This window comes from Mustela erminea, chromosome 3, assembly GCF_009829155.1.
Source record: "Mustela erminea isolate mMusErm1 chromosome 3, mMusErm1.Pri, whole genome shotgun sequence".
NCBI lineage: Eukaryota > Metazoa > Chordata > Mammalia > Carnivora > Mustelidae > Mustela > Mustela erminea.
In genome coordinates, this window is record NC_045616.1 from 6,333,762 (window position 1) to 6,348,802 (window position 15,041).

General features: G+C 44.6%; 1 protein-coding gene across 1 annotated transcript; it reads left to right on the top strand.

The window, feature by feature from the left end:
- The first annotated feature begins 4,819 nt into the window (after positions 1 to 4,819).
- LOC116585765 lies at positions 4,820 to 12,186 on the top strand. The gene is given in 5 exon segments (XM_032335026.1): positions 4,820 to 5,576; positions 5,644 to 6,313; positions 6,347 to 6,633; positions 6,636 to 10,199; positions 10,247 to 12,186. Coding segments are annotated over 5 exon segments (7,218 nt in total).
- Positions 12,187 to 15,041: the final 2,855 nt, after the last annotated feature.

Sequence of the window (15,041 nt, forward strand, 5' to 3'; positions counted from 1 at the left end):
TAAAATTTTCTAAAATAACAAGACAAGTGGCCCTTTCGTGGCTCAGTGGGTTAAAGCCTCGGCCTTTGGATCAGGTCATGATCCCAGGCCCTGGAATCAAGACCTGCATCAGGCTCTCTGCTCAGCAGGGAGTCTGCTTCCCTTCCTCTATCTCTGCCTGCCTCTCTGCCTACTTGTGATCTCTGTATGTCAAATAAATAAAATCTTTAAAAAAATAACAGGACAAAGCTATTGTGATTACAGCAAAATTAAAAACTTTTGCACAGCAAAGGAAACAACCAACATAATTAAAAGTCAACTTTTGGAATGTGAGAAGATATTTACAAATGATCTCATGAAGGGTTAGTGTCTAAAATATATAAAGAACTTAAAAAACAAAACAAAACAAAAAACACAAGTAATCCAATCTAAAAATAGGCAAAAGTCACGAATAGATATTTGTCCACAGAAAACATCAAGATGACCAACAGATATATGGAAGGATGTTCAACATCACTCATCAGCAAGGAAATACAAATGAAAACTACTAAGAGATATCACTTCACAGCTATCAGAATGGCTAAAATCAACAACACCACACACACACACACACACACACACACACACACACACACACACAAAACTGATGCTGTTGATGTGCAGAAAAATGTGTCCTCTTGCACTGTTGCTAGGAATGCAAACAAGTGCAACCACTCTGGAAAATAGGATGGAGGTTCCTCAAAAAGTTAAAAATAGATCTATCCTCTTATAGAGCAATCACACTATTGGGTATTTACCCAAACATTACAAAGATATTAATTCAAAGGGATACAGGCACCCTTATATTTTTAGCCACATTATCTGCAATAGCTAAGATATGAAACATTCCAAGTGTCCATATGCCCATGGATTGATTAATGAATATATAATGGAATATTACTTGACATTAAAAAGAATGAAATTATACCATTTATAATTACATGGGTAAAACTAGAGATTATTATGCTAAGCAAGATAAGTCAGCCAGAGAAAGACAAATAGCCTATGATTTCACACTTATGTGGAACTTAAAAAGAAAAAATAAAAGAAGAGAGAAATAGAGAAACAAGCCGAGAGATGATTCTTAGTTATAAAAAACAAACTCATGGCTACTAGACGGGAGGTGGGTGTGTTGGATGAGTGAAATAGTTAATGGGAATTAAAGAATGCATTTGTAAAGAACACCAAGTGATGTATGGACTTTTTGAATCATGATATTTTACACCTGAAATAATATAACACTGTATATTCACTAAGTGAAATTAAAATAAAAAACTTAAAAAATAGAAACAGATTTACAGTAACTGTGAAAAAATAGTTCTCCACAATATTAAGATAAACAGTGAGATTCATGTTAAAAACTTAAAATTTTAATTTTATCTTGAAGGACATTCAACAACAAATATATTAAAAATGACTGAGAAATTTTAAAAAAAGGGAAAAAGCCTTTATGTATTAATACTTTAAATGTCTCTTGCTTTTACTATTTTTAGAACAGGTTACTCTATTTTTTCATTTTGCCATGGGCTCTAAAAATATATAAGCAAGTCATACCCTTAATCACCTTTATGTGACCAATCATTGACACTACAGTCCCTGAATCCCTATGTTGATAATAATAAATGATAATAAAATAAATATCACTTCATTTTAACAACAACAGAAAAGAGTTACAGATTTATATAGTTCTGACTTCTGCAGAAGAGGTTCAAAACACTTTCAATGGACTATCTAATGTAGTTTTCATAAAAACTCTGTGAGGGAGTGTATCAGAATCACTTGGTTGCTAAACCCCTGTCATGTGACATTATGTCATAGGTATGTTTTTGCTCAGGTTATACATCCATGGTATTTTAATATGGGTTATATATATGTCTCATCATTCTGGTCCACCAGTGACCAATACTGTTAGGGTTCAGCCCCTGGAATATTGCTATTGATCATAGTTCTTGAGTCAAACAGATCTGGGTTTAAAAGTTTATCCTTTCAGTTTTCAGGCAGGTTATGTAACTCCTCTAAGTATCTACATGACAATTTTCTATAAAATTGAGCCATGTGGCTTATTTTTTTAATTATTGGAAATACACACCATGGGTAAGATTGTGAAATACCATGTCTGAAACACAACAAAGAGTATTATTCATTCAGGTGATAGTTTATAAAAGGAATATTGATAAAATTAAGTCTATAAAGTCACATAATAGTTTTGATCAATTCAGTACTAGGATATATTAAATATGATTTTTAAAATGCTTTAAGATTAAAGAAGATAGGTGTAGGGGAAATTCATTCATGAACAGGAGGTGATCCAGTATATTTGAAGAGGAATGTGGCTTTTTAAATGGATCTCAAAACATGTGTGGGATGTACTAGCAAAAGATACAGGCAAGCAAAACAAAGTTGACTAAGAATAATAAAATAGCACTAGAGCTCATATTATGCTGAAAATATCCTCATGTTATATGAGGTTTCAAATCTTAATGAATTGATAAGAATTATTACATAAAATATTAGGGTTCATATGCTCCTACAAAATGATCTACCATTTCCTGCTTATATTTTGTATTCTCTAGGATCCATAAAATATATTATATTTTGTAGAAAAATGATCATGAAGAGGGGATTGGAACTTGGTATTAGAAGCTACTGCAGCATGCTTCTTATAGGGCAATGTAAAATCTTACGATAAAGTGGATATTAAATTTACAACTGAAATTAAAAAAAAACTTGAGAGTGAGAATTTTTAAGTTTGAGCAATTTCAATAAATAAATTTAAATTTATTTTGAAAATATTTTAGATTGATATTATTTAATATTACCAATTAAAATAAAATTTAAACCAGGTATTGCCCCCAAATCTACATTAACTATTTATATTAAAATATTTTGTTCAACAATTTATTTTTTATTTATTATTTTTTTATTTTTTTATTTATTTTGTTTTTAATTAATTTTTTATTTTTTTTATAAACATATATTTTTATCCCCGGGGTACAGGTTTGTTCAACAATTTATCTCCCATTGTTTTTTACTCCATATCATGTCTTCTTTTGATTAATGTCTTATCTTCCCTTACTTCTCTTCCCTTCTTTAAGTTCCCTGATAACTCATCTAAGCCAAGATCATACCCTCCATCATAGTATTTCCACTAATTACCACAGCTACATGCATCCTTATAAACCAACACCTTTGTATTTCACTACCTTCAACAATTCTATATTTTGTATTTGTGGAACTCCATTTTAATTTGTTGAATTGTCAATATAAAATATTATTATATTTCAGTGTATATTCAATATATATTCCTTATAATATATTATAATTCAACATTACATAGTATTTCAGTATGTTTGTGATCCCAACATCCTTGTTGCATGGTCTGAGGCAAGGTCATTTTGGGAAGTCCCTACAAACTTAGATTTGGTATTCTCTAGTCATATTCATGTCACTATCAGTTTAAAATTCTAATTCCTTACTACCAGATCCAGAACACATTCTAAATTCTATGTCTAACACATACACACAATGAGGAGTGTGTGGGGTAAGGCTCTGATTTTTTGGAGTTAAGTCTAAAGTACCTAGGATAGTCTGGGTTTACTATTTACTAGAAAATTAAAAACATGAATGTAAATAAGGATAAGTGAAATGTGGGGTCAGTCAAGTGACCAGTTGTTTAAGTTACTCAGGGCCTTCTATATGGGGGACTTCAAGGAGCAGTTTTGTTACTTTTATAGTTGTTTAGCTAATGGTTCTATTGAAAGACCCCGCCCCCCATTGTTAACTGCTCTTTTGTTGTGTTAGAGTACCCCTCCTCCCCTTACAATGAAAAGGCCTTTCCCCCCAGGGCTGAATTCAATTTAACTGCTCTTTTGCCTTTCTGTAACCGCTTGGCTTTTAGGGCCTGACACTCGTTTCCTGTTTGAAAATGATACCTTCCCCCAATAGCCGAGGCATGGTCACGTAGGCAAGGGGGCTACATAGTCACGTAGGTCACGTAGACAGGGGGCTGCATAGTCACGCAGACAGGATGAACTTCCCCTCTTTGTTTCCCCTTCCCGCCTTTTCCTTAGCGCACGGGGGGTCTTCTAAAGCCAATCCGCTAACACCAAGTATGCCTTTTTCCACATGTTCAAATTGCCGGCCAATCGGCCCCGTCCCATCCGGGACTTGTATGCACCTGTCTATAAAAATCCTGCACCACCCCAGCCTGGGGTGCTCAGCTAGCAGGAGTTGCTGACCACCTGCAGGTGCCCGTGCTACAATAAAGAACCTCTTGCTACTTGCATCCTGTGGCAGTGTTGAATTCTTGGGTAAGGGGATCCGTGGGTCTTTCATTTGGAGGTCCCACCGAGATCATCGGACTCCTGCCCAAGGATCCAACCGACTCCCACCGGGAGGTAAGCTGGCCAGCATTTAAATTTTTGTGTTCTTGTCTCCTGTCTCGTGTTCTCGTCCGTCCTCTGTCTTGCCTATACGCCTGTATAGGACTGTGCTACTACGCGTAGTAGCTCTGTATTCTGGGCAGCTTGAGAAGGAGTTGACGAACTCGGACTTCTCCCCTGCCACCCTGGGGGACGCCCCAGGGATCAGAGGGGCCCGGTTTTTTGGGGCCCCACAAGTATCCGAGGGATACGTCCGTCTGTGGGCCTCAGAGGAAACTCGTAGTTCCTCGCGGCCGTCTGAATCTATACTTTCGGTGTTGCACCGAAATCGCGCAGCGTTTCTCTTCGCCGGCTTGTTAATCATCTTGTGTGTCTTGTGTGTTTTTCTCGTTGCCCTTTGGGTTTCCCTTGATTCTAAGATGGGACAGACTCTTACCACCCCTCTGAGTCTTACTTTAGGTCACTGGAGAGATGTCCAAACCCAAGCTAATAACCTGTCGGTGGAAGTCAAAAGAAGAAAATGGCAGACTCTCTGTACTTCAGAATGGCCCACCCTTAATGTTGGGTGGCCCAAAGACGGGACCTTTAACATCGGTGTTATTTTGCAGGTCAAAGAGCGAGTCTTCGACCAGGGACCCCAAGGCCATCCAGACCAAGTACCTTACATCGTAGTCTGGGAAAGCTTGGTTGATAACCCTCCTCCTTGGGTCTCTCCCTTTGCTCACCCAAAGCCTAAACCCCTTCCAAACACTACTCCTCCGCTTCCTCACCCCTTCCCCCCATCACCGCCCCCTGCCGCTGCCGCCGCTGGTGCCGCTGCTGCTGCTCCACTAACTACTCCTCCCCCAGTACCCTCCGCTCCCCCTGTCCCACATCTTATCCCAAACCCCACCGACCCTCCCAAATCCCCTTCTTCCTCTAACCTATATCCTGTGGTTCCTACGGACCCTCCCAAATCATCTTCTTTCTCTAGCAGCGACCCCTCTTCCCCGCGGCGCCCAAAACCACAAAAGATCCTTCCTCCCGAGGACACCCCCTTAATAGACCTCCTAACTGAAGAACCTCCCCCTTATAATCCTCCCCCTCCTGCGCAAGTGCAAAATTCCGCAGGGGAGCCTGAACACGTGCCTGAAGAACGCCGCTCCTCGCCGTCCCCAATGATGGGAAGACTTAGGGGTCGCAGGGAACTGACACAAGAGGGAACTTCCAAGCTCTTTCCCCTGTGCCAAGGAGGGGGGGGCAGGGAACTTCCAATATTGGCCCTTCTCCGCCTCCGATTTATACAACTGGAAGTCCCATAACCCTTCTTTTTCACAGGACCCCGTAGCTCTAACCGCCTTAATTGAATCTATTTTAATCACACATCAGCCCACCTGGGACGATTGCCAACAACTCTTGCAGGCTCTTCTCACCAACGAGGAGAGACAAAAGGTTTTCTTGGAAGCCCGAAAGAACATCTTAGGAGACAACGGAAGGCCCACACAACTCCCTAATGTGATAGATGCTACCTTCCCTTTGACTCACCCCCGCTGGGATTTCAACACGGCTGAAGGTAGGATCCACCTAACCCTTTACCGCCAGTTACTCGTAGCAGGTCTCCATAATGCGGGGCGTCGCCCCACTAATTTGGCTCAGGTAAGACAGGTGATTCAGGGATTCGAGGAATCTCCAACTGCTTTCCTAGAAAGGCTTAAGGAGGCTTATCGCAGGTATACGCCTTTTGACCCAGATAGCAATGAGCAGAGAGGAAACGTTTCAATGGCATTTATTTGGCAGTCAGCACCAGACATAAGGAATAAACTCCAGCGTTTAGAGAATCTACAAGATTTCTCTTTGCAAGATTTACTAAAAGAGGCAGAAAAGATTTTTAATAAGAGAGAGACTCAGGAAGAAAAGGAGGAACGACTTAGAAAGTTGCAGGAAGAGAAAGAGGAAAAGCTGAAGAGGGAGGCTGAAGAAAGGGAAGAAAAGCCATAACGTAAGCGAAGTAAGGAACTTAGCAAAATCTTGGCCGCCGTAGTGCAAGGCAGCCAGGGATTAGAGGCAAGGAAGTTAGACAGGGAGGGAGACATAAGGAGGCCCCGGATAGACCGGGACCAATGCACCTACTGCAGAGAGAGAGGACATTGGGCCAAGGAATGCCCGAAGAAATTCCGGCACCCTAAGGAGAATATTAAGCAGGTCACAAGACTTATGGCTTTAGACGAAGACTAGGGGCGTCAGGGTCAGGAGCCCCCCCCGAACCCCGGGTAACCCTAACCGTCGGGGGGCAGCCAGTCACCTTTCTAGTAGATACAGGGGCTCAACACTCTGTTCTAACCAAAGGCCCTGGACCACTAAGTGACCGGATGGCATGGGTTCAAGGAGCAACAGGAGGAAAACAATATAGATGGACTACGGAAAGAAAAGTAAATCTGGCTTCAGGTAAAGTCTCTCACTCGTTCCTTCATGTGCCTGACTGCCCTTACCCACTCCTGGGGAGAGATTTATTAACCAAGCTCAAGGCTCAAATTCATTTTGAGCCACAGGGGGCCACTGTGACCGGCCCCAACGGGACTCCTTTACATATCCTTACCCTACAATTAGAAGAAGAATATAGGCTACATGAGAAGCCCCCTCAACCTCAGAGAGGTGTGGAATCCTGGCTTACGTCTTACCCGAATGCCTGGGCAGAAACAGGAGCAATGGGACTAGCTATTCAGCAGCCCCCCATTCACATACAATTAAAGGCAACCGCCGTTCCTGTCAATGTTAAGCAGTATCCTATGTCCAACGAGGCCTACCAGGGCATTAGACCGCACATACAGCGGTTATTAGACCAGGGCATTTTGGCCCCATGCCGGTCCCCCTGGAACATTCCTCTGTTACCTGTCAAGAAACCTGGCACCGATGATTACCGGCCAGTTCAGGACCTGAGAGAGGTCAATAAGAGGGTAGAGGATATCCACCCTACAGTGCCTAACCCTTACAACTTACTTAGTACCTTGCCTCCAACCCACCTCTGGTATACGGTCCTAGATCTCAAAGATGCTTTCTTCTTTTTGAGACTAAGTCCTCAGAGTCAGCCCCTCTTCACCTTTGAATGGAAGGATCCAGACTTGGGAATATCAGGTCAGTTAACCTGGACACGACTACCACAAGGGTTTAAGAACAGCCCAACGCTGTTCGACGAAGCTCTTCACCAGGACCTAGCCGACTTCCGGGTAAGACATCCCTCTCTGATCCTGCTCCAGTATGTCGATGACATCTTATTAGCGGCTACCAATAAAGAGGATTGTCAAACAGGTACTGGGGATCTTCTACTGACCCTAGGCCAACTGGGATACAGGGCATCCGCAAAGAAAGCCCAGATTTGCCAGACTAAAGTCACCTACCTGGGTTATGAGTTATATAATGGCCAACGATGGCTGACGGCTGCAAGGAAAGAGACCATCTCTGGCATTCCTGCACCTCACAATCATAGGCAATTGCGGGAATTCTTAGGAACAGCGGGCTTTTGTAGACTATGGATCCCGGGGTTTGCAGAAATAGTGGCTCCTCTGTACCCCCTAACCAAACAAGATACTCCTTTTGTTTGGACTGAGAAACAACAGCAGGCATTTGACCATATCAAACAGGCCCTCCTTCAATCTCCGGCATTAGGCCTGCCAGACATAACAAAACCCTTTGACCTCTTTGTTGATGAAAAACAAGGATTTGCGAAAGGAGTCTTAACTCAAAGACTTGGGCCTTGGAGGCACCCCATTGCCTACCTTTCCAAGAAATTAGACCCCGTGGTGGCAGGCTGGCCACCATGTCTAAAAATGGTAGCAGCATTCGCGGTCATCAAGGACGCAGCCAAACTAACTTTAGGACAACCCCTAACCATCCTGGCTCCACATACGGTGGAATCTTTAATCCGCCAACCACCGGACCGCTGGCTGTCTAATGCCCGCCTGACTCATTATCAGTCCCTCCTCCTGGACACAGACAGGATCCAGTTCGGACCTGTAGTGACTCTTAACCCCGCAACCTTATTGCCTACTCCTGGAGAGGCACCATTACATGACTGTCACCAGATCCTTGCGGAAACGCATGGGACGCGACCCGACCTGACCGACCAGCCCATGAAGGATGCGGACCTGACCTGGTACACAGATGGCAGTAGCTATCTGCAGGATGGAAAACGGCGAGCAGGAGCGGCCATCACGACTGACTCTCAAATTGTATGGGCAAGCGCGCTGCCAGAAGGCACCTCGGCGCAGCGGGCAGAATTGATCGCCTTGACCCAGACCCTCCAATTGGCAGAAGGTAAGAGTCTCAATGTCTATACAGACAGCAGATATGCTTTTGCTACTGCCCATGTTCATGGAGAAATTTATCGGCGAAGGGGATTATTAACCTCGGACGGCAAAGAGATTAAAAATAAGACTGAAATTTTGGCCCTATTAAAGGCCTTATTTCTCCCCAAGAAGCTGAGTATAATACACTGCCCTGGCCACCAAAAAGGGGATACCCCTGAGGCGAGAGGAAACCGCCTGGCTGATGCGACGGCCAAACAGGCGGCTTTGGGGCCCCAGCTATTAACTGTCACCATACTCACTGAGACAGGAGAGACAGATGGGACCCCCATTTGGAATTATGAGGAGATCGACTTGGACATTATACAGAAATTGGGGGCCGATTATAACTCAGCTCTGAACCGATGGGAATACCAAGGGAAAGCTATAATGCCTATAAAAATGGCAAAGGAATTAATAAATCACCTTCACCAGCTGACCCATTTGAGTGCTAATAAAATGAGGACCCTAATAAACAAGGCAGATTTAAAAGACTTCATCCCCAGGAGAAACTTCCTCCTTCATCAAGCGGCCGCTAACTGCAAAGCCTGTGCTCAAGTCAATCCTGGAAAAACTTTCATCAGGTCAGGTGTCTGAGTACATGGTCATCGACCTGGCACACATTGGGAAGTCGACTTTACCGAGATTAAACCTGGCATGTATGGATATAAATATCTCTTAATTTTTTTAGATACCTTTTCAGGATGGGCAGAAGCCTTCCCTACCAAGAAGGAGACTGCCAACATAGTTGCCAAGAAGCTGCTGGAAGAAATTTTCCCAAGGTATGGAGTGCCAGAGGTACTGGGGTCTGACAACGGGCCTGCCTTTGTCTCCCAGGTAAGTCAGTCGGTGGCCAAGCTTCTGGGGATTAATTGGAGACTACATTGTGCTTATAGACCTCAGAGTTCAGGACAGGTAGAAAGAATGAATAGAACTATAAAGGAGACTTTGACTAAATTACTGCTTGAAACTGGCTCTAAAGATTGGGTATTGCTCCTACCTTTAGCACTCTATCAAGCCCGAAATACCCCAGGCCAGTATGGCCTGACCCCCTTTGAAATTCTCTATGGCGCTCCGCCCCCTGCTGTCACATTCTTCGCGCCAGATATCTCTGCTCACTCCCCTTCCCCCTCCATACAGGCCCATCTGCAAGCCTTGCAGCTGGTGCAACAAGAGATCTGGAAACCCTTGGCAGCTGCCTACAAGGATAAACTTAGCACCTCCCTACAGCCTCATCCCTATAAAATCGGGGACACCGTCTGGGTCCGTAGACATCGAGCCTCAAACCTTGAACCTCGTTGGAAAGGGCCCCACACGGTACTCTTGACAACACCCACGGCGCTGAAGGTCGACGGAATCGCAGCCTGGATCCACGCCTCCCACGTAAAGGCAGCACACCCGGAAGAACAAACCGGACATCCTCAAAACTCAGGATGGACCGTCCAACGTTCCCCAAATCCGCTAAAGATAAGACTCATTCGTCATTAGTTTTACTCTTTGTTTATTCTTTCCTTTCCCCTATAAAAGGTGCTAGCCCACATCTCCCCAAGCAATTAACCTGGCAGGTCATCTCTCAGACGGGGGAAGTTGTCTGGTCCACTACGGGCTTACATGCCCCAGGCACTTGGTGGCCTACCCTCACCCCTGACTTCTGCCAACTAGCCGCAGGCCTAAATGAGTGGGACATCCCCACCGCGGATCCCTCTAATTTAAAACCCATAATGACAGGAGCACAGTCAGAATGGACAAGCAGCACTGAAGGCTGCCGGAAACCTGTTAGCCGATGCCATCTAGCAGATAGGGATTTCTATGTGTGCCCCAAGGATGGTCGAGACCGCGCCATGGCTCACAGATGTGGAGGCCACCAGGAGTATTTTTGTGCCCAATGGGGATGTGAGACTACAGGGGATGCTTATTGGAAACCCACTTCCTCTTGGGATTCTATTACCGTCCGCTGTAACTTCACTAAACCAATCCCAACGTACGGCTATGAGGATGAGGATCCAGTTTGTTTAGGGGGAAAACTAGGCCCCAACTGTGCCTCAGGCTACTGCCTCCCCCTAAACATTACTTTCTCTCGCCCCCGATTTACCGATATTCCCCAATGGATAGCGGGAAAAACATGGGGCCTCAGGTGGCGCCTCTCAGGGAAGGATAAAGGTGTCATTTTTAAGATCAAACTTAAGGTTGAAAACCCCCAGACCTATCCGATAGGGCCCAACACAGTCTTATCAGATCAAATAGCCCCCCACCCCCGTCAGTCACCCGCTATCACTAATGCTCCAGTGGGAAATAACCCCCCTCACCCTAAGGGCTCCTCTAATTCCTCCTCCTCTGTATCCTCGATTCTAGGCACACCCTCTCTTGGGACTGGAGACCGACTCATTAACCTAGTAATAGGGGCACACAAAGCCCTTAATTATTCCGATCCTATTCGTGCTAAGGATTGTTGGCTCTGTCTCGTCCGCAGCCCCCCTTATTATGAAGGTATAGCCACTGTCGCTAACTTCACCAACCACACCAACCCCCCGACTACGTGCACTTCTTCCCCTGGGCACAGAATAACCCTCACTGAAGTATCCGGCCAAGGACTATGTTTAGGCACAGTGCTCACCTCTCATCGAGCACTATGTAACACGACTGTTGCCATTACTTCCAGTAATTATTATTTGGAAGCACTCAATGGGACATATTGGGCTTGTAACACCGGTTTAACTCCTTGTATTGCTGCCCGGCTTTTCAATGCCACTGCAGATTACTGCATTTTAGTCCAACTTTGGCCCAGAATAACTTACCATAGTTCGGAAACCATCCTCGACTTCTATGAAGGGAGAGAGAGATTTCGATATCGGAGGGAACCCATAACTCTAACGATAGCCTTATTATTAGGAATGGGGGGGGTAGCGGCAGGGATTGGAACAGGAACTTCCGCCTTACTTCAAAGCAACCAACTTATGCATTTACAAGTTGCCATGACCACTGATCTGGAAGCTATAGAAGAATCAATTACGGCCTTAGAAAAATCTTTGACCTCCCTCTCTGAGGTCGTTTTACAAAAGAGAAGGGGGTTAGATTTGTTGTTCCTAAAGGAAGGGGGACTGTGTGCAGCCCTCAGGGAGGAATGCTGTTTTTATGCTGATCAGACGGGGGTGGTTAGGGAGACAATGGATAAACTCCGAGAGAGATTGGCCCAGAGGAGAAGGGATTTTGAATCCCAGCAAGGCTGGTTTGAAGGTTGGTTCAATCGATCACCTTGGTTCACCACTTTATTATCCACCCTTTTGGGACCCCTTATTATTCTGTTACTGATTTTATCATTCGGCCCTTGCGTCATAAGTAAGCTTGTTCAATTCACAAAAGACCGCTTGTCAGTAATCCAGACCATGGTACTGACACAGCAATATCAACTCCTTAAGCAAACCGAGCCCCAGACTGACTTAGTGCAAGAACAGGACAAATGGATATAAGATTCTATCCATGATAAAGAAAAAGGGGGGAATGAAAGACCCCCCCCCATCGTTAACTGCTCTTTTGTTGTGTTAGAGTACCCCTCCTCCCCTTACAATGAAAAGGCCTTTCCCCCCAGGGCTGAATTCAATTTAACTGCTCTTTTGCCTTTCTGTAACCGCTTGGCTTTTAGGGCCTGACACTCGTTTCCTGTTTGAATATGATACCTTCCCCCAATAGCCGAGGCATGGTCACGTAGGCAAGGGGGCTACATAGTCACGTAGGTCACGTAGAGAGGGGACTGCATAGTCACGTAGACAGGATGAACTTCCCCTCTTTGTTTCCCCTTCCCGCCTTTTCCTTAGCGCACGGGGGGTCTTCTAAAGCCAATCCGCTAACACCAAGTATGCCTTTTTCCACATGTTCAAATTGCCGGCCAATCGGCCCCGTCCCATCCGGGACTTGTATGTACCTGTCTATAAAAATCCTGCACCACCCCAGCCTGGGGTGCTCAGCTAGCAGGAGTTGCTGACCACCTGCAGGTGCCCGTGCTACAATAAAGAACCTCTTGCTACTTGCATTCTGTGGCAGTGTTGAATTCTTGGGTAAGGGGATCCGCGGGTCTTTCACTATCAGAAAGCTGGCAATATGTTTATTCAAGATTGATGGCTTCTAATAGTTGCTTTGGCAATGGAAAGCTTAATGTCAGGCATTTATACTACATTCCATTACTTCCTAACATTTAAGTTCTCAGAGTTACTGTAAATATTACATGAAATAATGTATGTAAACCCACATCGTAGTGCACCACACGTATTAATGAACTAGTAAGAGTTGATTTATGTTTTTTTCCCAGATTTCTAACATCAGAGTGTTCTCTAAGCAGTCCGAGGAACTCCTACATGAGATGTTCTAAAAGAACTGATGTTTTAATTTCAAGTGGGAGGAGGAGCAAGAGAGCTGAGAAGTAGGAGACCCTGTTTCAGCTAGTCCCCTAAAGTGAGCTAAATTTCTAGCAAAACATTCTGAACATCCATTGAATCAGCCTGAGATGTAAGACTATGCACTTCTGGATCTCTATGGGGCATAACATACCAGTGGAGAGGTAAAGCAGAGTGGAGAAGCTCGGACTGATATTGGAGGATAAACAGAAGGGGAAGGGAGCCACCAGAAGCAACACATTGGAGAGTAATACACCAATACAAAATTGCAGTGTGATTGGGGACCAGCATTAACTTGGAGACTGGTTAAAAGCAATCAAAAAGAGCAAAATATCTTAAGGAGCAAGTGGTGGAATCGGGCAGTCATGGGCAAGGTTCTAAACCCATGGTCCCAGGACAGTCACCATTGACACCCATGCCAGACCACCCATGCCAGAAATAATCTGGCAGGGCCTCCAGTCCGTGGTCTCTGAGCCCATGGCTTTCCACTGCTTACAGCACCCCTCAGGCTGGGCACACTACCACCCACACATGAGAGATACTGCTGTGGTGACAGCTAGTGATCTCTAGGCCCACAGCCTTCTGAGACCTGCACAGTCATGGGGTCTGAGCACACCAAGCTCACACCTGAGGGAAGCCAGCACAGACACCAGTCAGTATCCCTTGGCCTGCAGCCTTTCAGGATCTGCATAGCCACTGGGTGTCAGTGCACCTGGCATGGGTCTGGAATCCAGACAGAAGTCCCGGCAATGGCAGTAACCAGAATAAGGCTCTCTGGATCAATATCATTCAAGGTTTTAGTGGCACGGGGGTGCAGAGACAAGTGGGGGCCTCTGACAACCACTGAGACATTGGCTGCGAGTGCATGATACCTGTGGGATGTTGTGGTGTTCAGCAGATTTGCAGAAAGGGAGTATGTGTGTTCTGGACCAACCAGAGGGGAGCAGACTGAGGCTTCTCTCTAAGGCAGATTTATTAGGCACACAGTGTACTTTCCACTAAACCTGAGAAAAACAGCAAAAAGCCACCAAAGAACAAAAACCCCCAGAGAACAAAAGCCTGAAAAACTGGTTTCTACAGAGCCACGCCCCTTGATAGGGGGCAGGGTGAATCAGCCCAAGAAAGATTGACTGAAAAACAATGTGGCAGGCTCTTCCCCCTAAAGGCAAGCTAAAAGAACAATAGGACAGCCACCACAGGGTCCCCATAAAACTTAAACAATAACATCAGGGTGAAACAATACATTAAGCTTCCAGTATTGCCCTAAAACCTATATATTTCATATAAACAATTTTTTGTTCTCAAGATTCTTGTTATTATAATTTTTTCTCAAGAATTTGTCTTCAAGATTCTTGTTCTTATTTGTATTTGTATTTGTTCTCAAGATTCTTGTTCTTATAATTTTTTCAACTGACTTACCACTACAACTAGAGGTTTAATACAACATATTCCATAATAACTTTTTTTTTATTTGACAGAGAGAGATCACAAGTAGGCAGGGAGGCAGGCAGAGAGAGAGAGAGGAGGAATCAGTCTCCCTGCTGAACAGAGAGCCCAATGTGTGGCTCGATCCCAGGACCCTGGAACCATGACCTGAGACGAAGGCAGAGGCTTTAACCCACTGAGCCACCCAGGCGCCCCCCATAATAACTTTTTAACTAGAACATTTTTTCATAGAGGGGGAAGCAGGCTCCCCGCTGAGCAGAGAACCCGATGTGGGGCTCGATCCCAGGACCCTGGGATCATGACTTGAGCTGAAGGCAGAGGCTTTAACCCATTGAGCCACCCAGGTACCCAGAGATAAACAAGTTTTAATTTCCCTTTATCTTTGTAAATTTGAGTCATTTAAAAAAGATAACAAGGAAGTTCAGGAAGAACTGAAATAACCTTCATCATTCACACTGAGAATTTATTTATTTATTTTTTCTCACAAC